General features: G+C 36.3%; 3 protein-coding genes across 7 annotated transcripts; all 3 read right to left on the reverse strand.

Moving 5' to 3' along the window:
• Positions 1-46: 46 nt before the first annotated feature.
• Positions 47-8,642, reverse strand: LOC147388646 (PITH domain protein (DUF1000)). Of its 2 annotated transcripts, XM_086418239.1 has the most exons (9): positions 8,482-8,642; positions 5,430-5,510; positions 4,649-4,698; positions 3,734-3,811; positions 3,323-3,380; positions 3,190-3,239; positions 1,766-1,874; positions 1,608-1,669; positions 47-422 (listed from the first exon to the last, which is right to left on the reverse strand). In XM_086418239.1, the coding sequence occupies exons 1-9, from the start codon at positions 8,563-8,565 to the stop codon at positions 380-382; spliced, it is 615 nt and encodes a 204-aa protein (XP_086274365.1). In that variant the 5' UTR covers positions 8,566-8,642; the 3' UTR covers positions 47-379. The 2 variants fall into 2 exon arrangements, with proteins under 2 accessions (XP_086274365.1, XP_086274366.1); XM_086418240.1 differs by lacking the exon at positions 3,734-3,811.
• Positions 8,643-10,605: 1,963 nt separating this feature from the next.
• On the reverse strand, positions 10,606-19,642 carry LOC147388647 (histone-lysine N-methyltransferase). 4 transcript variants are annotated; one of them, XM_086418242.1, is made up of 8 exons: positions 19,483-19,642; positions 14,076-14,137; positions 13,422-13,505; positions 12,637-12,691; positions 11,953-12,088; positions 11,414-11,464; positions 10,978-11,088; positions 10,606-10,881 (listed from the first exon to the last, which is right to left on the reverse strand). In XM_086418242.1, the coding sequence occupies exons 1-7, from the start codon at positions 19,598-19,600 to the stop codon at positions 10,989-10,991; spliced, it is 606 nt and encodes a 201-aa protein (XP_086274368.1). In that variant the 5' UTR covers positions 19,601-19,642; the 3' UTR covers positions 10,606-10,881; positions 10,978-10,988. The 4 variants fall into 4 exon arrangements, with proteins under 4 accessions (XP_086274368.1, XP_086274370.1, XP_086274367.1 ...); XM_086418244.1 differs by having other exon boundaries at positions 10,606-11,088; positions 12,637-12,667; XM_086418241.1 differs by having other exon boundaries at positions 10,606-11,088.
• A 5,787-nt stretch (positions 19,643-25,429) lies between these two features.
• On the reverse strand, positions 25,430-26,743 carry LOC147388648 (uncharacterized). The gene has a single exon (XM_086418363.1). It carries the CDS (start codon positions 26,741-26,743, stop codon positions 25,430-25,432), a length of 1,314 nt encoding a protein of 437 aa, XP_086274489.1.
• Positions 26,744-27,421: the final 678 nt, after the last annotated feature.

Consider the following 27,421-nt stretch of genomic DNA (forward strand, 5'->3'; position numbering starts at 1 on the left):
TACGAAATCCAACTTGGTACCACATAAAAAATGTCAAAAAGAAGAGTGAAAAATGTCAATAGTTTATAAAGCATGTATAAAAACTGTAATTAAAATAACATAACTAGTGTGGCCAATAACCCAGCAAATGTGCCACCTCAGGATCAGTTCTTCAAACTGTATTTTTTTGTTGTGTAAGTAGCAGTACTGCAAGAACAGGAAGCTAAGCATTGCCAGAGTTTTTATATGGACAAATGGGTCTGACAATGCCTTGAATCCAGACCAAAAAAAAAAAAAAAAAAAAGGAAAAAAGATTAATGGATTCTTCCGTCAAGAAATGCCTCGAATTGGCATTTGTATGTTCTTTTCCCCGCAAACCGCATCAGCTAGTCTGGAATCTTTATTCCACGTGCGATAGACCTCCACCATTATCAGCCTTCGTCCTGTACAAAACCCAAATTTTAAGAAGTTTAGGGGAGAAAAAAGACCCTCAAATGGAGGACATAGTTCCGAATTCCGTGGATCAAAATTCAAAACAAACTTTGAAATGGTCACAGGAGAACAAAAATGAATCAAGCAGAGAGCATATTTAACACACATTTTTTTCTCCATCTTTGATTACATATCCGTTTAGGTGGACCAAAACTAGTTCCACTGGAAGTATTCTATGGTGCAGACACATCACCTGGACACAACTCGAGGAATAAAATAAATTTACACACAAAATGGTCCATCGGTGCTTAACATATAGTTTCTACACTCAAAAGTTCCAAAGTCTCTATTCTAAGTCACAAGATGTTCAGAAAGTGGTGATGATATAAACCTAAGAAGAATCTTTCTGAAATGATTCGAAACATAAATCTGCTGTCATTTTAAGAAAATTTGGATATTAAGGTGGTACCTTCAGTCAGTCGGCATGGACAAAGGTTACAATGCAAAATAGTAGTTTCAACAATGAAGGAAAAGTGAAATCGATTTTATCGGTTCCTAACCAATGTGCAATAATTGTTAGTACCCAGAAGGGGAAAAAAAGAGCGCTCTAGTTTCCATTTAAAAATCCTTGGAGGCCTGCATTTATCTACTTATTTTATGGCACGGTTACACAGCCCATTCCTTATCTTAAGCTTCCAAGGTTCCAGAGTAGTAGAACAACCTCTGAGGGGACAGAAACAGTGATTAATGTCCTTGCCTCACACATCTACTTAAGACCTATCTTAGTGTTTAATCCTATGTTAGTATAATTGCCTCAAAATATACTTTAAATAGGGCTGAAGAGGAATTTTTTTTCCCTAGATGTAACTAAAGTACCCATACTGGCATGTAAGTGTAACTATATGCAATTTAGCAGCTCAGAAATTAATGAATATAGTTCAAGAGCATTCCGATATGAAGACTGCCCCTCGTTGCCCCTCGCCCTTCTCCAAAAGCGTCCCAATCAGTAACAGGTTACCAAGAAAAAACGAATCCACTCGGCAATCTGTTACAGATTTGTTCTAAATGGGTTCAGTAAGAGGTCACCAAATGGACCCATTCGGTAAGTGGGGTGCGTTTTGTGAATATGTGGGGTGGGGGGAATAAGTGTGAGTCTGATATTAGATTTGGATTCTGCAGATGCAAACAAGACTTACTTGTGATCAGATGGATTGGGCATAACTTCGTAAACAATTGTCGCGACCACATCCCACTTCAACTGTCAATTGATGAGTAGAAAAAGAAATACATGAGAATCATTTAATCATCCGTGAATGGTTCTATCTTCTGAAATATCTTCAACTATGAAAATTACCTGAGTTGCTTCACCCTTTAGGCCAATGTAATGTATCTGAGTCGTATCAGCACCGAAATTCTCAGGGAAATGCAAAGTGAGATTGGCCACACTTTGGAATCTAGAATATCTGATTGAATGTTTCAGCACAACATTAGACAAAGGAAAACCATGGCTAAGGATATAATCACCATCTTTTAATAAGTGCTAATCTGATCGTCAGAAATGTGAGACGTTAGGAGGTTATGACTAGGGTCATTTCTCTTAAAAATTTGTTCTCACCATGTTTACTAACTTATACGAACTCAATAAGTTTTTAAAAGCATGATTTTGTAAACAATGCTCTAGCACTCATGATCAAGTTCTGTTCGTGAAATAAAAAATTTTGGGTCAAACAAACCCAATGTTCACTTTTTTTTCATTGATTTTTAGCATTAGGCCCACACTTTTAGCCCTGCTTTTTCTGTTATGTGCCTTCAACATCCTTTCTATATCTCCCTTTGCTATTTTAGAATAAGTCAATTGACATGTGAAGAAGCACGTTTGACCTCTACAATCCCAATTCTCACCCCTCTTAAAACATCCCTAAAAGTAGTACATTGAGGATATAAGAAATAGTTAAGGTGGAATTTGGGAAGATAAAATATTTGTTTCATTGGTTTGTTGCAACCTAGGTTGCCTTTGTTCATTCATCAACAATACAGCTTACATACATACAAGGTTCCTTACTACATCGTTTCGGATGGATTTTTTTTTTTGCTGGGTATTTTAGAAATACCCCCGCTGTAAAATTGGTGATATTAGGTTTACCTCCTTGCAAAATGCAAGATTTACCCTTAAATCATTAAGAAAAAGCAATCTTGACTTACAGTCAAGCGGGGCAAACCTAAACTTGCATTTTGCAAGGGGGTAAACCTAATAACACCAATTTACATGGGGGTATTTCTAAAATACCCCCCCCCCCCCCCCCCCTTTTTTTTTTTCTTTTTAATTTTTGATGAGACAAGGTGTCCCCACCCCTTTGCAAGTGGGACTAATCCTTGTGGATATGCCCAGCCACCACAAACAGAAGTATGAGGTTGAGGGTGGGGAGACTCGATCATAGAACCTTGGGGAGCACACTCAGGTCATTAAACCACTGCTTCACCACACGTGGTAGATTGAACTAGTTTTAGCCTTTCAAGTATTCGGACAATCAAAACTTTATACCTTCTTTCTTCATTTACTTAATTTCTGTTATACTGTTCACTATTGAGTGTACTAAATGATATTTTATATCAAAGCTGAGCAAGCTTCATGGTCGTGTACAGTGTGGCTATTCATAATCAAGTTTGAGAAGTCAATATATTTGTGTATTTAAATCATTCCTCAGGTAAATTGCAAACAATGATTAGTAAAGAGAGAGAGAGAGAGGTAATGTAGTAAAGCAACTAAAGAATCTCTACCTAGTTTGGTATTCCAATACTCCTTGTAAGTTTTCCGCCAAATCCCACTCCTTAATACAAACAAACAAAATAATTAACATTAAGTCAAAAAGCTTTGGTAAATCTCCATTCCAAGTTGAGATGATAAAGTTACCTGGATAGGTTGCATATTTTGAGCATCTGAAAAGTCAATTCCATCTCGATTAATGAACCTAAAATTCGATTTGAACATTATTAGCATTTTGAAACAAAAAATAATAATAATAAAGTTAGAAGATAATCACAGAAAAGGAATAGGAGTTCGACAAAGAAAATCTAAGCATCATAATTTAATGCAGGGGGAGCTGATATGAAGGAATCTTTTATATAATGGTAGTGAACAATTCCATGGATTTGTTAAATTATAACAACAATGATCATATCTCTCTATTGCAAAAATAATAGGAGCTGCTATGTGGTATCATTTGAGCTTGTTAAATTAGCATAAGAAATTATCATTTGAGCTGGTTAAAAAATCAAGAACCCACATAGGAGCATAAGAAATTTTCATGAAGTTTAAGCTTACGCTCTCATTTTTGCAGGACTTGTTCCATCAGCACCACCAACAACTGAAATACTCTTGATCTTTACATCTGATGTGAACCTATCATGACAAAGTTGGTTTTGCAAATGAATACAAACAGTTTCATTTGAACCCAATAAGCAATTAAAAGTGCAGATGGCAGATAAAGAAAAACTATAAGGAACAAAAATGCCGTAGCCAATCTCTCTTGCCATTTACTTCCTTTTCACAGATGAATTAAATATATTCATAAGAAAAACACACATTGAAGAGCCTAACATATTTTTACTTGAAACTTGAAAACAACTCTCTTTAATTAGAGAGTTCTATTGGAGTTGAACTATTCTGACAAGTACTTTTGCAAATTAATGCAAAATATGTTTCCATAGTGTCTTTCATATTAAATATATGATAAAATGTGCCTATACTCAAAATGGTCTTTCATCACTGGATGCCATCAACATATACAGTTAACAATAGTTATAAGATCATATGATGATAGTGAAAATAATCTAAAATACTATTCTAGAAGCCATTGTTTAAATAGTAAAACCACACTTTAGTAAGAGGAGTCAAGATAAGCTGACTTGAAAATAGTCACTCGAAGTTCACTTGCTGACGTGGCATGTGCACAGAGCCATATATCTTTTTCATGTGGGTGACAATTATTTTTTTGATAGGCAAAAATTTATCAAAAGAAAGAGGATAAGCATGAAGAAAAATATCCTACCACATAAAATTTGTATATGGACAGATCATTTATCCAAAAAATAAATAAATAGGGACAGTAAGTAAAAAACAGATAGATCATTTATCAAAAAAGTTTAAAAGGGATGGATAAAGACAGTTATAAACCTTCAGGGTGGGTAACCAAGTTAAGAGAACTATGGTCAATACAACAGTAATGAGGTTACTTACGAGATGAAAACGAGTAATTCAGGGTCGCCATCATTGCTTTCCAAATGGCCCTGCCATGATGAAGAGGAACATAAGGAAATCAACATAATAGGTAAGAAATTTAAGCAGGCCCAAAGAAGTTCCACATGATTCCACAACTAATTTTAATCTTTCCAAAATCAGAAAATCAAATTGGTGTGAAAAAGATAATAATAATAATAATATACCAGCACAAATAAAAGGTGAAGTTCTTCGCCACAAAAAAAAAAAAAGAAGAAGAAAAGAAACGGTGATCATGATATAGGCTTGAAATCGTAAATATTCTTTATTTGATGAAAATTTGCTTGGCACTCAGTTGAAAATGTAGAAATTCAGCTACAACATAAAAGGAAACAAGAACAAGATAGGTTTTTTTTTTACCGAATGAAGAGCAAGAACATAATAATCAACCAGGGAAATAACAAAACATGTTATTTTAACACTTCTATCTTGAGTAAAATGAAGGTTACCAAGGGACAAAGTGGCCAAAATGTCAAGAATTTAAGATATAACAACTAAGTGATTAGTTATTGTCTGGAATCCTTTGCTAATAAATTTGTTGTCAATTCATATTGTCCAGTGGCCCAAGAGAAGATAAAAGGCGAACATAAATTAATATCTGTCAACAGATAGTATAAACTGTGAAAAACTTCGACTAATATTAAGTATATAACTTGGCAAAAAAATATATCTTTATATTAAAAAAACAGCAAAATGAGTCCTTATCAGTGGAAGATAGTAAGCATGACACCAATTGGCATACCCCTGATGAATCCAAACGTTGCTCCCAAGCTTTGAAAACTGACTTTACGCTTCCTGGAACAGCCTCATTTAAAGCTGATACCTTAACAAAAACACACAAGAAACAGCTAACTTTCATCAATTCTTTAAGGAGTGGTGATCTCATGGTATTGATACCATTAGTACTTGTTAGGGACTTAGAGTAACCATAACCGGCAGTTTGAGAAACTAAAGTGCCTTTTTTAAAAAACTTTTTCATTAGTTTATAATTAGTTTTAGTGAAACAGCCTCGTTTAAAGTGTTGACCTAGAAATTACACAAAAAGATAAAAAAGAACTGCCTTCCACCATTTTTAAAGAGTGGTGATCTCAACTTATTGATACCATGACTACTTGTCATGATAATCATAAGTGGCAGTTTCTTATGTGAGAGAAAAATAAAATAACTTTTCTCACTTTTTCATATAGTTTATGATTATCTTTTAGTGGTTTGCACAACACTTGAGGCAAACCGCTCAAAGAAGAAATTTCCACCTACGGTTATGGGTTGCCTACCACAACCATGGTCGTGGTATTGAGACCACCATTCCTCTAAAAGGAAAAGTGATGTACATAAACTGCAAATGTAAGCAAACAACTACTAATATAGTTGAGATGGAAGTCAACAAAGAAGTGTGCCACTAACATTTACCTTTGCAGAAAAAATATAAGTAATTACAACAAATAAATACGTAGCCTCTATAGGTGACGAACCAAGGGAGAGTCATTGAAAGGTTGATCATTAATGGCTAACATGGCTTTAGATTGAATTAAAAGGAGAAGCCTGGTTCGTTCAGCTGACCCCATGTAGTTTGTCTAAGGCTTCAAGCCTTCAACAATGATGTTGGTCATAAAATTTATTTATTTATTTTTATATTGGAATATGTACAAGCACAACAACCATAAAACTCTTTTAGCTATTAGCAGATAAATTATCATCACCAAAGTCTTATAAAAAAACCGGGTTCGGCTATTATTATTTCTCTAATCAATTATGTCCAAAGCCATGTCTTCTATTGATTTAAGTGTGTTTATACCCACTTCACCACCTAAATCAATGTTCATTTGGGTCTTTCCCATGTTCATTTAAAACCTTCAACTTTCATGTTCCTTCTAACTGGGGTTGTTACCAATCTTTGTTGTACATAACTGAACCATCTCAATCATTTTTTTCCCTTTAGTTTATCACCTCCTAGAGCTATCCCTACATTTCATGAATGCATTTATTTCTAGTTTTTCTTAGTATTTCCACTCATCCATCTCAGCATTATCACCTCTGCTATGCAAAATCTATGAACAGGTTGAATGACACTCAACCCCATAAAGCATAAGCCTGCCTTATTGCCTCCTAAAATTTTCCTTTTAATTTGATTGGGATGTGTCCGTCACATAACACCCAAGAAGAGCACCTACACTTTAACCATCCATCTCTATCATGTCAGGAGATGGCTAAACAAATCTATCGCTAATAAATACTTAACACTAAAAAATGAATCAATTGCTAGCCTTTAGTAACTTTTCGGTGGCAAAAGTCAAAAAAACCCGCAACCAAGGTATGTAATTCATTCCCATACATAATACATCAGAGTATAACGAAAATTTAGAATATCAGAGAGAAATTCATCATGAGAAGTGACAATATTACAAGTCCCAAAAACACATAATAGTATACCAGGTAGCTTTTTTTTTGTTTGGGTAGTGACCCTAGATAAGATTGTAGCTGCTGAGTTCTGATGATAGCAACTCTAGGGATCTTACTTTGATTGATGAATCCTCTCTTGATTCATTTAACTTCACTCGTGGCATTTGGCTCATTTTCACGTCTCTTTTCTACATTCACTAGATCTTCTGAAGATCCATTCTACCTTTAATTCAATATTGGTAAATCCATGACCTTTTCTTGTAGGAAAAGAATCCTTTGGTAGGAAGGCACATGATGTTCTCAAGGTCATCGCCAATATTCTCAGTTTCATGTTTTTTCAGTGCAAGAAAATTGATCGATTTAAGGGGATTTTTTAATTTCAAAGATTTTCATTTTAATTGGAAGTTTGTTTGCAATGAGAACGAAATAGCCGCATGTTTGTTGGAAAAGGGAAAGATTGTAAAGAAACATCTTTGGATATTTTGAGTTTCTTTTTCTTGTGGTCCAAAGTGTTCAAGGAGTTTAGAGGGATTTTCTTTCAGGATTTTGTGGCTAATTGGGATAGAGTTTGTCGGATTACTTTTGACTAGGCTCTTTTGTATTGTTTCTTGCTTGGTTGGTCATCTCGGCCGACTCGCTCTTATGAATGAATCTTTGCTTTTCAAAAAAAAAAAAAAAAAGGACCGTATCTTCGGAGTTTGGTAATTGTTTTTGTGGTAGTTTATTTTCTTCTTTTTTTTCTGTTTTTTTTTTTTTTTTCATTTTTGTTTTCTATTTCTATGAGGAAGATCTTCTCGATCTACTCCTTTCTCTTTTGATAATATCTCTCTCTCACACACACACACATATTTAAGCTATCAAGTTAGCAATATAACACCCTAGAGACGATTCACGATTCTAATACAACACCTTTGCAAACCAAGCAAAGTTTGCAGGCACTCTAACAAGCAAAGGGCTGCATCGTAAAGATTATGAAATTGGTTTTTCAATGTGACAACATGCAATAGATCCTTCAGCAGCCCCAATCCTATAACACATTCACTAAAAACCAACTTAATTGATTTACTAGTTAGCCCTGAATAAAATTAACCCTTTTACACAATAATGTCAACTAATTCTTCATTCAAAACTGCCGATATTTGTAGTTCCCATTATCCAAAATTTCCCCTTTTTTTTCAAACAATCAAGCAAACATCAAATGACCCAATTCACTATGCACAATTGGCTTACAAAAAATCGATCTATGTACTTCAGATAACGCCATAAAAATCCGAAATTGACCATTAAATTGTATGAGGTTGCAGTTCCAGGTAATGGTTCAGCAGTATTTCAATGTAAATAAAAATATTGAAAAATAGATGAAAAGAAAAAGGGAAAAAATTATAGAAATGGACCTTGGAGAGGTCTATATGTTTGTAGAGAGAAAAATCTGATGAGCAATCGTGATCTTCGCAGCTGTGATCGTGTACGCAAGCCATTCTCTCTCTCTCTCTCTCTCTCTCTTTCTCGACACACAGAACGACTGCAAAAGAAAGTAATCGAACGAGAACTCTTTACCTTACTTCAGTGCCACGTACATGTGTTTTTGGAAGGGAAAATGTTTGCTCCATTTTGGGTAGCAAATATTGAAACACCACTCCTTAAAAAATTGCCATGTGGCAGTTTATTGGCCTGCTAAGTTAGGAGTTTGGGGTGTCAATGGGTACTATTTAACCGAAATCAAGAACCCTGATTCTGGATCCTTTTTTGTTGGAACCGATTAGAGCCAGGTCTAAAATGGAACCAAACCAATAGGACCTATAACCGTTAGGTTCTATCTAATGGCTACCCGTGAGTAATCGAAACAATTATTTTGTCATTTCTTTTCGTACTATAAATGATTTAAGGTATTTTTTATTTTAAAATAAAAACATATTCTATACAATTCATCAATTTTTCATATAAATTACTGATTGGAGTTTAAACTAGTTATTCTTCTAAAAATTTATTACTTTTAACAAAGATAAATTTTTACTTATAATCATTAATTTGTATCCTTAGTATAACAAATTATAACTAAATTAATAATTTTGGTGATAATATGTTAATTTTTTTAAGGGAATTTTTTGTTATAATGACTTAAAGTACTTCTTTCCTCATTCAATTCTTGAGAGCCCGAACATATGGGTACTCGTGATTTTTGAATTCCGATTCCTGTTATTTTGAAATAGACCAGGAATTGATAAAAACCGAAGCCAAACTAAATGTAATTGTCATGATTCTAAGTTCCTTAAGAATCAAATCGGAACCAACCCATTAATACCCCCTACGCTAAGTCATGTATACTTGGTAGGTGTTCTCATTATGGGGAGGAGCTGGAAGCTCTCGTGGTAGGGTAGTGTTTGGACTTTGGATCAAATAAAGCTGAATACTCATTATTTAAAAAAAAAAGCATCTCTAAGACTACCACGAATTTTTTTATTTTTGGGATCAATAAGTTTGCCTTTTAAGGAGTTCGATTAATTAGTGCCGGCAGGAATCCCCCCCAAGGTCTATTGTATTATCAATTCATAATCTGAAGACTTTACCAACTAAACTAGTTATCATCTACACGGTTGCACCCGGATTTTACCTCAACATATCTATGTAACAAAAAATCAGTCCGATTGATGATTTCTAACCATTGGATAAGAACTTTTTAAGACATACCCATCATGAGCAATGCTTGAATTAGGAATGATAATTATGGGTCCCTCAGATTTTTGACAAATCCTATAAGATCAGGATTTCTTTTTAACAATATTTTGATATTAAGATCTGAATCCGGATTAGATCTACTCAAATCAGACTGTGATAAATAAATTGTAAGTAAATTTCATTTGTTTGAATATATAATATAATTTACATACTTCCCCACATTTTATTGAATCAGGGCTCTGTTTAATCGAAACCATGTTGATGCAATAGGTCATCAAATGCTACACTAAATATACCAGATCCTCGATCCATATCCAAAGTTATCAGAATGGATAAAATTTTGGATCCGATCCATCGACTGAATTCTTAGTGTTCTGGTCCTAAATGGCCTTGCAGTGAAATTTGAAATGTTTTTCTTCCCAAAATAAAAATTGCAATAAATACATATTCCATTAAAAAGGAAATTTCTACTACAGTTCTGCACGATTGCAATAGATTCTAAGGGAATATGAAATCCCCATAAACTAGGCCTAGGGAAAATAAATTCCACGGTTCGTTTACATCTAAGAAAGTATGAAAAGGCGAGTTGGATTTCATGCAGGGAAATCATTTTCCTACAGAGTGGGTTGGGAAGGAAAAAGATTTTTCAGATAAAACCATTTTCTCACCCATTTTCCATACACAATCACACAGACACTACCATTGAACATCATAATAGAATTGTTTTAGGGAAGATTTTCTTTGGAATTTTTTTAGGGGGAGATAAATCATATCAGATGATGCCGCAAAGGGCCCACACAAGTGTACAAATCATAAGATCAGGCCCATCTTTGAAAAAAGCCTTGTAAAAGGGCGGATCCATTCCATCATGATTTTGGATTCAGAACCTTAACTCATCCATTGTTATGGTATGTGTAATACTGAATAGTTAAAACTGCATGATCAATGTAACTTTGTGGTATGAAATGTGGGTCCTTCCCCTTTATACATATGTCATGTGGGCCGGAAAAATTCAACAATCACAAGCGGAGGAAAAAAGAAAATTTATACAAAATTCAGTTTACCTTGAAGAACGTGCGATGGTAACACTCCGAATCAAGGAAATGGATGCTACCAACCTGCAGTCCAGACTCATAAAAGAGGGAAGGATTGATACCTTTAGAGCTCACATTTCATCCATATTGCAGAAGAGGTAGAAGATAAATCATGCGTACATTTCCAAGTTTTAGGTGACCTTGTAAGCATACATGTACCCACGCAGTTTTCTAACTTCATCCGATGACTCGGAGAGAAGGTAGTCCACATAGAGGCATATGGCGGCACCACTGCAATTTATATGAATGAAAGAACAATTTTCACTTGCTATGAGTAAATATAAATATGTACGCGTGCGAGCGTGTGTGTGTCTGTAGGGGCGGGATCCGAAGATTCATGAAGTGAACTCATATGTCCACACACATTCCTGACAGTGTAAAGATGAAATCCAACGGTCGATAAAAATCTTAGTGATATGTGATGGATTCTTGAGATGCATATCTTGTCCCAACAGTTGGATTTCTTGCTTACACGGATGGGATTGTGAGTGAACATATGAGTTCCCCCTCTCTGAGTCTGCCTATACATATATTGAGAGATGGATGGAGAGGATACCTCAAAGGCCCAAAAGGGAGCCAGATAATATCCCATTGAAACTTTGCCAATCTGCAACAAAAATGGATATTAAGTCAATGAAGATAATCTCATCAAACTAAAATAACCCATTAGATATAAACAAAGAAAAAGGTTTCACCATGCCAAAGCAGGTAGAGCTCACAGCAAATGACACTGAAGGATGCTCTTCCTTGGGTTTTTATCTCATTAATGATTGAAATGGACTCAAACTCAGATGCATCATCACAGACTGGAAATGAATGTATGGTTACCATAATCATGTTGATTGATAAAACATAATGCATATAGATCATAACGAAAACCAAGTTGACGAAACAAACATTAGAGGGGTGATTTGGCAATTCAAATGATCATTTAAAATGGTAGACTGAAGCAAAATTTATACAAGTAATTGAGAGGATGAAAATTTCCTTATCTGATTATGTGATTTGTATTTCTTTTCTTCCAAATGAATGAAATCTTGAACATTTGTTAAAGAAGTAGGAACATCCCAAGAACAATTATAATCCTTGACTTACCTCAGCATGTAATATAACCAGAAGACCGCCAACATGAGGCCAGTACAGCAGGAATACCAAATCCATTGCCGATGCGACTTTGAATTATGAAGTAAACCCTTGATAGCCATCAAGCATGCTAATACGGCTACCCAGTCTGTACAACGTTTTAAGTAATAGCATATTAGATCCATTACAAGTATAACATCAATAAAATAATTGTTTTGTTTTTTTGATAAAAAAAAAAAGAATGATGAATCATCATTCACAATGTATTATCCCAAAGATTTGCGGTCAGCCACACAAATCCTATTTGTTGTTCAATTCAATCTAGAGCTATATCTTCCCCATCAAGGGACTACACTGTTAATCTACATGTTTTTTTGGCCTTCTTCTCCCCTTTATAGTCCCCCTTGACCTGCACCAAAGCACTCACTGTTTCCGCAATGGAGAAACAAATTTTTATATTTATAAACTTCAAGCTCCGTAAATGATTAAGGTGAGAACAGATAGCTGATATTAATAATAACAGTTCAAGGGAAACAAAAGAAACAGTGAAGAGCTCAAGTGTATAGCTCAATTGGTTCACATAAGTGGACTAATAATAGAGTAATTCTAAATCTGTAACATTCTTATGATCCATAACAAGAATTTAAATCAATTGGTGAAGAGTCAAACAAATAGAAACAAGTAAAAGAGACAAACCTGCAGCGATGACAATCCATGAGTCAACCTCCTCCATGAAATAAGCATGATAACGCTGTTAGTTAATAGTGAGAATTAAGTTATCAAACCCTCAGAAAAAAATAAAAATAAAAATAGTGACCTTCATCAGATTTTACAAGCAGCTCACCACTCTCCAATCGAAAATGGACAAAGGTCATTTTCAAATGCTGATTATATGGCATGCTTGATATTTACTGAACCATTCCTTATCATGTAACAGTCTCTTATATGGCCATAAAATACTAAAGGCGGTCCCAATCAAAATTATTATTCTGACTCTATTTTCACAAGTCTGCCCTTCAAATTGGGCCAACTCATTGTGTTAAGGCAATAGCACGACTGTGTCAAATCAAATCATTTCTTCACCCCTTTTATCCAACAGTTCCGTTGGTTCACTTGTCTTATAGTTAGTAGAGGGACACCACCGAGTGAATATGATGACAAATCCCTAGTAACAAGTTGTCCAATTGGGTGTTTTATTGAACTTGTTGGGGTAGAACTACCCATAAAGGTTACAGTCAATTGGCACAAACCAGTTATCTCTTTGACTAGATGGTTTTCATTTTTCTTAGGGGGCCTGATTGGATAAATTGAACAAATTCCCACTTTTATATCACTTATTCTTTTTCTTTTTTTCTTTTTGTATATATATATATTTTTAATATTTTATTGCTAATAATACATCTTGTTCGTTTAATATAGTTTCTCAATTATTCAAATGGAAGTTCTACCCTCAGAGATGCCATGAGGCAAAGGATGCTTACCAATTCCCATGGGAACGAAACTTGATGAAAGATGGAAAAAATGAGGAATGCCACGAAACAACAGAGAAGGGCTGCAAATACTCTCTACAAAAGTCACAGAAAAATAACCAAATTCATTATTCAATAAAATGAACTCATTTCAGGTTTTCTAAAAGGTCTACATGTAAATTATTGAGAGCTGTTATTGCCACCCCAACTTTTATTTATCACACCCCAATTTCTTAAATTATTTATCATCCCCCAATTAAAGATTTCAAACATTACCAAGGTTTTTATAACCTCAACATTACAAAACATTATAACACTCATTTAAACAATTCAGTAGTTGTTTACAATTACGATCAGGCTCATATAAAATCCTAAATCCATAAAATAGAAATCTAGTAAAAAAATAAAAAAGCAAGAGACCTTCTATTGGTACCCCAACTTTTACGAATTTTCAACCACTCAATTATTTTCTTTATTTTTAATTGGGGTGTAATAAGTAAAAGTTGGGGTGCCAAGAGCAGCTCTCAAACTATTTCTTCATTAATATTTTCGTTTTTGGTAGTCAAAGAGTTGAAGGCGGGTTTTGAACCAGGCATCTGGTATTATCACTAACAGACTTTACCAACATACCAAGCTGGCACCTTCAAGTATAAAGAAAGTACTTACCCTCCATATAAGACTCTGTTGAGCTTGTTTCTGTTCAAACGACCGGATCAGCTCCTCTTGTTCTGCAGTCACAAAAAAGCCAACCTTCTAATGACATCAGAATGATTGCTTCTATGATAAATGGACAATGTGCAACCAAACATACTAAGGGGCTATACAATTTGGATTCCAAAAAACAGCAAACCACAGCAGACCAGACTACTCATTTCAAAGAAACATTAAAGGAATCTATTAATCTTTTGTTTCATAAGGTTTTTATCAACTTTCAATTTCCATTGAACTTTGTAACCGATATAGCGATTGATTCTCTTATGTTTTGAAATTTCCAATTATTAGAATGCTTACCATTTGCCTATTTGAGGCATGAAGTCTAACATGACAAAACACGTATTCGTGAAGTACTAAGATGATCTGTTATTGCTCTCAATTTTCGAGAAAAGGAAATCTCAAAGAAGGAAACACGGAATACACATACATATAAATATGAGTTTCCCTTGGGTGAAATAATGTCGATTCAAGCGTCCTAACTATAACAGTTATAGCTTAGGAGGGACCAGAAACCATCGTATCCTAGGAGGCGAGTTTCATGAATCTTGCGACACCAATTGCAGTTTCTGTCTGTTGGTGGCACAACATTGAGATTGTAGGGTTAGGTCTCAGATAGACATGCATAACCCATTCTAGTAGGCCAAAAAAGTCCATCCTTGTGAATTACTAGTAGTAGATGTTTTGAGCAACTTTTGGTAATAGAAAAGTGCGTGACCATATCTTTAACGACTTGCATTGATCCATTGTTATTAGACTTTTCCAAAAACAAAAAATAAAAGTCAACAATGAAATTTGTGGTACTTGATGTTGTTTTCAATATTTTCATTGATATTGAAATGAAATATTTCTTTTTATCAATAAAAGCAATTTGTCTTAAAAGCGTTGAAATGAAATATCAGAAAGAAAGCTTGAGAACATGCAGAAGCAAAATTGTGAACCTATGTAAAAAATGCATTCAATCAAACACGAAGTGAGTTCTTCTCCAACCAGTGGGAGAATGATGCAAACCAAAGTATTGTGCCTTTAAACCACATGATCCAAGATCAACGTTCAATTTTCATTTGAAGCCCAATAAATAAATGTCGAGAAAAGGGGTCCAGTTTCTATGAACCCCTTGGTCCTATCAATGTTAACTCTAAGAAGCACAACTTTTTACTCAGATATCCAATTAAGAAACCATTAGATGAGTTGGAAAGCTAATTTTGTTACGTACAACAGTTATTTCACAATTTATACTGGGATTTAAACATCTTGGATGTCAAAATTGTGTTGCAAGTTTTCGTATAATAGAATCAATGACAATTAAAGATAATTCATCATTATTATGAAAACATTTATGTTGCTTTAGATGGATGGCTAGGACTTGTTAATCAGATCTCAACTTTTGGTTTAGACGTTTGTTTTGTTATAAATATATGTTCTAAGAACCAAAAAAATAAAAAAAAATGATCATCGAATGAATTTTGCCTTTAGAATTTTACCGAGTTCCTTTGTGAACTTTTGTGTTTGTTTGAAGTAGCATATTGTAGGACATTTTTTCCCCAGATTTCCAACCAATAAATCTTGACTTCAACTGTGATAAAAGTGATGGGGGACACCAGGTCCATGGGCCAATCTTAAGGTCTTTTATTTATTTTTACTTCTATTTAGTCCTTAAGTGGGTAGTTTATTTTTTCTGCTGGCGAGGGGTTTGTTTTAATTTTATTATTTTATCTTAGATCCTTAGATGACCCACAAGTAGTTTTGTTTTTTGGATTCCTTTTTAGTAGTCATAAAACACTAAAAATAGAGAATTCTGTAAATTCTTTTAGATGATGAATGAAATAAAGAAAACAAAACTGCATGATTCTTGTGAATAGTTTCCAACAACTGGTTGTGGTGTGAAACACCTCTACTTTTAGTGTGAAACCAAGGTGAGTACTCTATTCTTCTCTTCCTCTTCTCCAATCTCTCCAACATCTTCTAAAGTTTTTTTTCTTCTATTGCTTAACCCCAACCTTCTGTCCCTGTTCTCCGAATAACCACAACACCTTCAAATCTCCTTTCCCATAGCCCTCCCTGTGCTACCCCAGCCCCTAGTGCTGTTGTACCCCTGTCCAGCCCTTCAAACTGCTACCAGACCTTATCCTTACCCCCATTAATTGTTGCAACACCTAATACAGCCACCCCCATTGCAGCCACGCCCTTTCCCGCAACCTAAACTGCTACCAATAAACCTTGAACCCACATCCCAGCCATTGTACATTGCTGTCCAGCCAACTACGTCACATCCTACACAGTGTTATCAAGGCGTGCGCTTGAGGCGTGCCTCAAGGTGATGCACAACAGCAACACCTTATTATAAGTAAGGCAGGGTAGGTTTTTCAAGGAGGAGGGCGGCTCATGCCCGAGCTGCACCTCAGGCAAGGCACATGAGGCGTACGCCTCACTTACATATCAAATAAAATGGGATTTTTTTTTTGTAAATCTCTTTTAATTGGTTGATGTAACCTATTAAGTTCATCATGATAAACCACACACACACACATATATATATATATTTATTTATTTATATATTTCCTTTCTACGGTTTTTTTTAATACAATTTACTGTATATTGATGAGGGTTATGTGTTACCTGATGACAATGATGTGTGATGCTTTGAGGCTTGCTCATAGTCGTTATTTTTGAAACTTATCTTTTATTTATCATACTCTTTGTATAAGGATATTGAATGGGATTTTGTGATTGCGTCTTGAACTTTTAAGTTTTAAATTTCAATTTAATTTATGATCCGTAGTTCCTTATTATTAAGATATTTTATTCACACTTGATTTTATTGTTAGTTTTTTACTTGATTATTGTGGTTTAGTTTAACCTCAGCGTAGTTAAGGGCGAAAGGCGCAAAGGTCTCCTAGTGCTTGAGGTGCATGCCTCAGTGAAGTGAAGCACAATAAAATTATAAAAATGAAAAAAAAAAAAAAAAAATTTTAATAGTGATATATAATAGTTATATTATGTATAAACATGAATTTTATAAACAAGTTAAAATATCAACACTATCAAGAAGAAAAATTATAAGCAGGCAAACAAATAGGGTCAAGGTTTAAAATGTCATATTGGAGGAATTTTTCTCTCAAAGAAAAAATGATATTGTATTGGCTGATACTTTCAATACATTCTTGAAACATTTTCACATTATTGTTTCCTATCATACTTGGTCGATACTGATAGGTATCGGATGATACATTCCGATATTTTGAACCATGACTAAGGTTTTGGGTTCCAGGCAAATAAAATGACAAAATATAAAAGCAAATGCTTTTAAGGGTAAAAATTTATACTTTCCAAATAAATTTTTTTTATTTTTTGTATGTACTATGTAAAGATATTAATCAAATCTTAATTGGTATCTTATATAAACAAAATACATTTATTTTATTTATTTATTAATACGGTGTGCGCCTGGTGTTCTTGTGCCTTCACTGAGGCGCAGTCAAGACATACGCCTTGGTGCGCCTCAATTAAAGTGCCTTGCCTCACATGTATTGAGGCATCTTCGGCATGCCCCACCTTGGGGAGCACTAAGGCGCTTGCCTTGACTATAGAGCTTAACCTAGTTATAGAGATTAAAAAACTAAATACTTGTATATAAATATAAATTTTATATTTATTGTAATTGTAGAATATTTATAAATTTTATAAAGTAGCCTAACCTACTTTCACTTTTTAATTTTTGATTTATATGATCTTTTTAATTTTATTGTGTCTTACTTCACTCAAGCGTGCGCCTCGCCTTGTGCCTCATGCACTGCCTTTCGCCCTTAACTACACTGATCCTAACATTTTTAACCACCAAACCCTATCTAGGGTCCATTTAAACCAACTAAAAATTTACTGACAACGCCTATTTACCCCTAATAGTTGGTTCTAAATTTTTCTTTTCATAATCTTTGAAGGATTAAGATACAAACATAGGATTTGTAATTGAAACCCTAAGCGAGTGGAAGTCCAATCTTCCATTGGCACTCCTTCCTCTTCCTATTTGAGGAATTCAGTTGTGTGGGATCGTGATTGCCTTGGAATTTTAAGATAATATCTATTTGATGTTCTTGTTTTATGGGTGAAGGAGGGTTAGTTAAAAAAATTTAATTGCTTTTGATAATCTTATCTTGATCTCAAACCCTCACTTTTCCATACCATCTTTCCACCTGCCTACATTCAGATTGCACTTATTGTGGCTCTAAAACCATTTAGTTCCAAGGTCCTCTTCTACATGATTACAACAACTAAAGCAAATATACATCAAACATTTTTAATCTAGTGCCACAAGTTATGAGTTGATTCATATGACGGAACATGATCCACAATAGTGTGGGATTTCATATGACATTGCTAATAATGTGTTATCTTGTAATCCAAGAGTAATTATAGAGGAAAGGGCATGGGTTCACTATTCACAAAATTATAAAAACTACGTTGTGTTATCTTGTAATCCAAGAGTAATTACATGGAAAAGGGTATGGCTGATTCATATGACCGAACATGATCCATAATAGTATGCGGATTGCATATAATATTGCCGATAACGTGCTGTCTTGTAATCCAAGAATAATTATAAGTGAAACAACAGAATAATTATAAGGAAACGACATGCGTTCACTAGTTACAAGGTTATAGAACACTGATGGTGAAGCAAAGATTACCCAAGTTGGCCATCTAGAGCTATTATTTTTTACCCAATGAAGGACAAAAGAAAATATAGGATATAGAGTTACATTTTTCTCTAAATTTTCTATGATTTTGTTCGAGATTGCCTTGGGTTATCTAATTTAGATTCATAAGTAATCTGTTAAAGTAGTACTTAGGAAGGGCATGGATCGTTGTATCTTGGGAGGTGATCGTTGTTAAGAATTAATAATTCAATTATTTCCTACAAATTTATCCATCAAATAATTCAACTTCTTTTATACCTAAATATCAGTAAAAATTTCAATTTCATTCCGCATTTTTCAGCCATAAAAAAACTTGCAAAATTATCTTTCAATGGCGCAAAAATGGCAATCAAACAGGACCTAAAGATCAATAGCGTATAAGAAATTAGACCTAATTACAAACCCTAAAGGATATTTGGATTCCCATTTTATAAAGCGTTTATTGTGTTAAAAATGACGACGCAAACAAGCCCTAAAATTCTAAAATTTGAAAATTTAGATGTCAAAACTCAAAAGAGGTTTAGAACGAGAATTTCGTTGAAAACAATCATGATTAAAAAAAGTCAAATCGAAGATTGAAAGTAAATTAAACACTGTGTGGAACTAGAAACCCTAATTTGATTAATTGACAGAGAGAGAGAGAGATAAGAGGGTGTAGTGTGTACTTTGAGTATCGATGGGATAGGAATCGTCTTGAGTCGGATCGTCCCGAGTTGGAAGTGAGAATCTGGCGTCATCTTCTTCTCTGCGAGACTTCCTCCACTTTCTTGGCAGTTCTCTCATCTCTCTCTCTCTCTCTCTCTCCACTCTTGAAGTTTGATGAAGTTTAAACAAGGTTCTGTAATTCCTTTTGAGTGTTGCTATTGCCAAACCAACTTTGCTAACGCCACACCAACTTTGGCTAGGAATTGGTGTGGCAATATCAGCTCTCTTTTTTTTTTCCTAATTTACTCCTGTACTCCAGGGAGTTAGACAGAAAAGCGACTACCCACCTCCTATTCACACACCACATTGTAATCTTTTATCAATTCCTAAGGTACTTAGAATCGGAATCATCATATTTTTTTTCTCGATTTTGAATCAAACTGTAGACACCCCAATTTGCACGAACCCATAGGAAAATCCAAATTTTCTCGAATTAATTTCGATTTAGAACTCAAGTTCTTCGACAGACCCACATTGCTATTTTGCATCATTTTCATGCATACATGCATCATCTCATATCATCGCATGCCCATACCTTGTCCCTAATCCACCTAAACCTATGCCCATCACCCAAACCCAAATCCAATTCCATATCCCAAACCCAAATCCAAGTCCATGTCCTAACCCAAAACCAAGTCCATCCTAAGCCCAAACCTAAGTCCACATCCTTAACCCAAAACCAAGTCCATCCTAAGCCCAAACCCAAGTCCATATCCAAACCCAACACCAAGTCCATACCCAAGCCCAACACCAAGTCCATTCTCTCACCCCTTCACAAGATGACACATGTTGATACCTCATAAGCCTCCAACACCCAATGCATCATCTAATTGGAGAGTCAACCTTTCTTTTGTGAAAACTCAAAAATGCCCTTCTCAAAAAGTTTAGTCCAACCAAAAAGGTTAGTTGGTCTTTGGTAATAATCTATAAAGGTGAGAGAACTTCCCATTATGCCCTCAAAAGGTGGGAATCTTCAAGTACATACATGGAGTCCTCCCATTGGTCCATTTCAAAAATATACTTCTACCCTTGCTTTATGAGTTATTTACAAATGAACCAAAGTCTACTTTTCACCTACCACTTCACCTTTACACATGTCATCCTCCTATTCACCCTCCCAAATGTGCTTTTCTTTTCCCATTGGTCCATTTCAAAACTACACTTCCACCCTTGCTTTATGAGTTATTTACAAATAAACCAAGATCTACTTTTTACCTACCACTCCACCTTTACACATGTCACTCCCCCATTCATCCTCCCAAAAGTACATTTGTTCTCTCACCTCTATTTACCAAAAAACCAAGGATCAAAGCATGCTTTTAGGGTTTCTTCACAAATGTCATCTTTACCCTCATACAAATGAAAAATCCAAAAAGAAATAACCTAAATCTCATGTCCATGTTCTTTATTTTTAGGGTTGGACCACTTTATCCCCAAAAGTTCTCCAAAAACTCTATAAATACCCTCATTTCCTATGAGCAAGGCATGCTCTCAAGCCCCCATCTCTCAACCTAAAACTCTACCAAATTCTCTACTCATCTCTCATCTCTCAACCCTCAACTACATCTTTCAAGTCCTAAGTCCATTACTCAAGTTCAAGATTCATTCAAGACTTCCAAGGGGACAAGGTGGGATAATAGTTATTTATTTGTTTTTGTTTCTATTTTGCATCTTCTTCTTCTATCCCTCTCTTTTTATTTTTAGAAGCCTTTAGGATGTAATGGAGAACCCTCCTTCATCCCGAGTAGATTGAACCTCAACCTTGGGCATGGAATGCTTGAGGCGGTTTGGTCGAAAGGATGGAGGTTGAAGCCTTTTTTTTTTAACCCATTCTCATATCATGCATCATAATGTACACTATGCACACACATCACACATGTTGGCTATGATGAAGAAATGTGTAACTCTCTTGATGGGGTTAAAACACTAAGTTTCTAGCTAAACATGCATGCATTAAGGTTATGGATCTAAGGGTATTCCATCCATGGAATTTCTCTAAAATCCCAAACCAACATCTCAACTCATGCAAAAGTGTGTTGACACCATAGAATGTCTTCTTCCATAAGATATTTCTTATGTCAACACCAACATCAAATCCTCTTCTAATGAGGTACATACACACTATGAGCACCCACCCACTTCATGCATCTCATGCATTCTACTTGTTATTTTAATATTTTCCAAAAAATGACCAAATCTAAAGGTAACCACCTTAGGTGGAGAGAATGGGGTGCTTAACACCTTCCCCATTCTCTAACCGAATCCCCTTACTTAGATCTTAGGTAGACCATACCTTTTCCATGATTGAGAGTCACTACAATGCCATAAAAAAATGGTTTTCAAAATAATCGATTCGGGTGCCCATTCACACCCATTTACAAAAATGAATGGTGGCGACTCCAAACAACGTAGCATTGAGGTTCAAAGGTGAACATTTCTCATGTCTACACAAACCATTAATTCCAATTTTTTATATAGAATTTTTTTTTTCTTTTTTACATCCAACTTTTTTTTTTTTAATCACAAAATATAAGAAACATGAGAAAAGATATTTTTTACAACTCATTGTAAAGTTTTTGTCCTAAAAAATTATTATATAGTAGTGTAACAATGCTAAATAAAAGAGAAGAGAAAGAAGGAGAAGAAGAAGAAAGATAGGCCTATTCGAGTTGGCTGAACTCCTTAACTAAATAACATTTTTATTCTCCCTAATTACAGAACTTCCGACTCCTTTTATCCTAATCATCTCTAACTAGAATAAGAATTCTATGCCTATAAAATAGCAACAGAAAAACAGAAAATAGAAAGATTAGATTCAAATCTGTTCTCCCCAGCAGATCTATGCAAATCTATCCACATCAGCGCCACCTAATCGACCTTGAGAGTCGCAACACTCCTGCCCGCTTGAAATCAACCTTGTCCCCAAGGTTGAAACGAAGGAAATTCACATTGCAACCTCGTCCATGGTACCCAAGTAGCATCTTCCATAGGTAAGTTGCGCCATTGGATTAATAATTCGGTAATGGCTTGGTTATTACGCTTCACCATGCGTCTATCCAAGACCTTGTCGAGTAAGAGTGATATTTGTCCAGAATCAGTAGTAGGTGGTAGCACTATGAAAACAGGAACGGAGTTGCCGAGTCGTTTCTTTAAGCAAGATACATGGAAGACAGAATGTATCTTAGAATCTGGGGGCAGGTCCAAGCGATATGCGACTAGCCTAATTTTTTCAACAATTTGGAAAGGCCCAAAATATCACGGTGCAAGCTTGTTGGAGTGTCTAGTTACAAGGGAGTTTTGACGATAAGGCTGCAATCATAAGAACACTAGCTCACCTACTTGAAATTGGCGTTCCGTTCGATGTTTGTCGGCTTGAGTTTTCATGCGCTCTTGAGCTATTTCAAGGTTGTATTTCAGAAGCCCCAAAACATGATCTCGGTTGAGTAACTCTTCCTCTACATATTGTACATCAATTGTTCCTTTAATGTAACGATCAATAGAGGGAGGTTTTTGTCCATAGACTACCTCATAAGGTGTGGTTTTTGTTGCCTCATGAAACGAGGTATTATACCACCATTCTGCCCACGGAAGCCAACGAACCCATTGTTTTGGTTGTAGACCAACAAAACACCGTAAATAAGTTTCCAAGCATCTATTAACGCGCTCTGTTTAACCATCAGTTTGCGGGTGGTATGCAGAACTCATGAGAAGGTTAAAACCTTGTAGGCGGAAGAATTCTTGCCAAAAATTACTGATGAACACAGCATCTCGATCACTAACAATAGTTTCTGGCATTCCATGAAGCTTGAAGACATAGTAGACAAAAGCTTGAGCAACGTGGACTGCTGTGTATGGGTGTGCTAATGCAATGAAGTGAGCTGCTTTTGACAACCGATCGACCACAACCCAAATGACACTTTTCCCGTGAGAGATAGGCAAACCGTCAATAAAATCCATAGAGATCTCAGTCCATACCTTGGTAGGGATTGGCAAGGGTTGTAAGAGACCCGGAGGAGCTACTGATTCTGTCTTGTTACGCTGACAAACATCACATTCTCTTACATGTTTCTTGACATCATTTTTTATACCTGCCCAATAAAAATGACGTCGAATGCGCTTATATGTCTTCAAAAACCCCGAATGTCCCCCTTCCGGTCCATCATGCAATAAGTTTAATATCAATTGCTTGTTGGAATTAATTGGGTTTATCACGAAGCGCCCTTTGTAAAAAAGGCAATTATTGGCCAAGGAGTATTTAGAAACCGAATTTGGATCATTCTTGAGGCGATTGGCAATGGACTGGAAACGGGGATCATCCATCTGATTTGCCCGAAGTTGCTCTAACCAAGTATGAACTGGGGTGGAAATTGCTATTAGTGACGAGTCTTCCGTCCGCCTAGATAGTGCATCTGCAACTTTGTTATCCGCCCCTTTCTTGAAAACCAACTCATAATCAAACCCAATGAGTTTAGAGATCCATTTTTGTTAAGCAGGTGTAGACACACGTTGATCCAACATATATTTCAAGCTTTGATGGTCTGTGCGGATGACAAAGCGTCGACCAATTAAGTAAGGTCGCCATTTACGAACCGCGTAGATAATAGCTGCCATCTCCTTCTCATAAGTAGACAATCCGCGATCTCTATTGGTAACTGCTTTACTTATGTAGGCTAGTGGTCTTCCTCCCTGCATCAAAACAGCCCCAAACCCGACGTCCGAGGCGTCACTCTCAATCACGAATTTATTGGTAAAATCTGGCAATGCCAAGACCGGTGTGGTAGACATGGCATTCTTGAGGGTGTTGAAGGCATTTTTTGCATCGACATTCCACTTGAATCCATCCTTCTTGAGTAAGGCAGTTAAAGGTGCACTGATTACCCCATAGTTTTGGACGAACTTTCGATAGTAGCCTGTAAGACCAAGGAACCCCCGTAAAGCTCGGACTGATTTTGGAATTGGCCAATCAAGCATACAAGCCACCTTATTAGGATCGGTTGCAACTCCATTGCGAGATATGACATGCCCAAGATACTCGATCTCCTTAGATCCAAAGACGCATTTAGATTTTTTGACGTACAACTTAAGATCTTGTAGCCTAGCTAGAACAACGCGAACATGCTCCACGTGGTCGGACCAAGACTTGCTATAAATCAAGATGTCATCAAAAAATACTAGGACGAACCGGCGAAGGTACTTGCGGAACACATCATTCATCATACTCTGAAATGTTGAGGGAGCATTAGACAAACCGAAAGGCATCACCAAGAATTCAAAGTGGCCATCATGAGTCCTAAAAGCTGTTTTGTGTATATATTCCTGTCGGACCCTAATTTGATGAAAGCCTGATCGTAAGTCTAATTTAGAGAAAAAGGCAGCCCCATGTAGTTCATCCAAAAGCTCATCAATTACGGGTATTGGATACCCGTCCTTTACAGTAATATCATTTAGGGCACGATAATCAACGCAAAAATGCCAACTTCCATCTTTTTTACGAACTAGTATCACCGGGGAAGAGAATGGACTATTGCTTGGTCGAATAATGCCTGATGATAATATCTCTTGGACTATCCTTTCAATTTCACCCTTTTGATAATGTGGATATTGATAGGGCTTTACATTAGTTGGCCCGCTTCTCGGTATGAGATTAATACAATGTTCATGCAACCGTGATGGCGGCAGGCCCATTGATGCTTCAAACACAATGCTATGGTCGTCCAATACTTGTTGTAAGTCGGAGGGAATGGAAGCATCGGTTGAATTTGTTGTTGGTAAACTCATATAAAGAAGGGCGGAAGGCTCCCCTACTTGTAGAGATCTCAAACCAGCAGATGGATCCATTGCGTGTACCTTTAGGGAAGAATCCCCTCGAAGTTCAATCAATTTTTCATCCACATGAAATTGCATACCCTATTTGTTATAATCAAAAGTTACAGGACCCAATGCACTTAACCATTCAACACCTAACACCATATCGCAGCCTCCAATACCCAAGAGGTAGACATCTGCATAAAATACATGGTTTTGAATTGAGATTGGAAGTTGGGAGCACATGCCGGAAGTGATCATACGATGACCATTAGCTACCGTAACATTTAGCTCATCACCCTTGTGTACTGGAAATCCGAGCCTCCGTCCGAGTCGATAATTAATGAAATTGTGTGTACTTCCTCCATCGATGAGGATATTGATGGGCTGCTTCTTCACAAAACCCTGTACATGAAAAGTGCGTGGTGTTTGCTGTCCCCCCAACGCATGAACAGAGATCTCGGCCAAAAGAGGTGGAATGGATTCATCAACGTTTTCTAGGTCTTCCTCAGGCTCCCCAGCTGATTCAGTTGTGCTAACCTCATCTGTCATAACCTCTCCAATGCAACAAAACTGTTGAGCCTTGCAACGATGGTTTGGCCCAAACTTCTCGTCACAGTTATAACAAAGGCCTTTAGATCGCCTTTCTTGCATTTCAGCAATGGTCAACCTCTTGAAGTTGGGATTTGGAGGAGGTTTGATTTTGGCTAGAGGACTAGGTAGGATTGGGTTAGTTGCTGATTTTTGCCCCAACTTAGATCGACGTCGTTGAGAACCCAACTTCTCATCAAATAGTCGAGCAAAAGCTATCGTTTGGACCAATGTGAGGGGTTGTTGACCAACTACATCATATCGAATATCTTCATGAAGTCCACTTAGGAATGTCTCCACCAGATTAGTTTGCGAGATTCCGGTAACATGACAAGATAGCCTCTCAAACTCTCGCTGATACTCATCCAATGATCCGGTTTGTTTAAGCTTAGTGAGCTTGCCAAAATAGCTGACAAACTTGGCGGGTCCAAATCTTGCCAGGAGGGCATCTATGAATGCCGGCCACGGAAGGTATCCCACATGGTGCAACAACCATTCATGCCATTCGAAGGCTTCTCCTTCGAGATGGAAGCTTGTGATTTCCATCTTCATTTCATCAGGGATTTTGTGAAAGCGCATATAACGCTCTACTCGAGCTAGCCATATGGATGGTTGTGTTCCATCAAAGGTTGGAAAATCCAGCTTCATTCCCTTGGAATACATGGGATCGATATGCTGGAAAACCTTTTGAGGACGAGGGTAAGCCGGCGGCGGTGGGTTTTGATCACGAACCACTTCCACAGATTCAGATCGAGTATCCTGATTGGATCCGATCTCTAGTGATTCCAACGAAACTGTTGGTGCCTTGCCCTTGTCTTGTTCCATCATTCCTTGAATGAGGCCTTACAACACCACCATTTGTGCCCTGATTTTTGTGAAGTTTTGTGTGGTCTGTGTGTGTTGATCTTCCATCCTTTCCTTGAATGATGAGAGTTCTGTTTCCAATCGCTCAAACCTCTCTTGCTTTTCTTGCCCACGAGTGGTCATTGCGGATCGGAACGCTCTGATACCAGTTGTAACAATGCTAAATAAAAGAGAAGAGAAAGAAGGAGGAGAAGAAGAAAGATAGGCCTATTCGAGTTGGCTGAACTCCTTAACTAAATAACATTTTTATTCTCCCTAATTACAGAACTTCCGACTCCTTTTATCCTAATCATCTCTAACTAGAATAAGAATTCTATGCCTATAAAATAGCAACAGAAAAACAAAAAATAGAAAGATTAGATTCAAATCTGTTCTCCCCAGCAGATCTATGCAAATCTATCCACATCAGCGCCACCTAATCGACCTTGAGAGTCGCAACAAGTAGTTACAGGAAGTAATCTGCCACTCTCATAGGAGGCCTAAGTACCTCAATTACCATTATAAATAAATAAAAAATAATGGTGACCCCACTTTAAGTTTGTATACATGGTTTATATGAAAATTTGAAGAATTTTATTTAGGGTTGAGATAGATTGACTCGTGAGAAAACCCATAATCCTGACCATATAAACACAAAAT

This window comes from Akebia trifoliata, chromosome 12, assembly GCF_017979445.1.
Source record: "Akebia trifoliata isolate Shusen 1 chromosome 12, ASM1797944v1, whole genome shotgun sequence".
NCBI classification, from domain to species: domain Eukaryota; kingdom Viridiplantae; phylum Streptophyta; class Magnoliopsida; order Ranunculales; family Lardizabalaceae; genus Akebia; species Akebia trifoliata.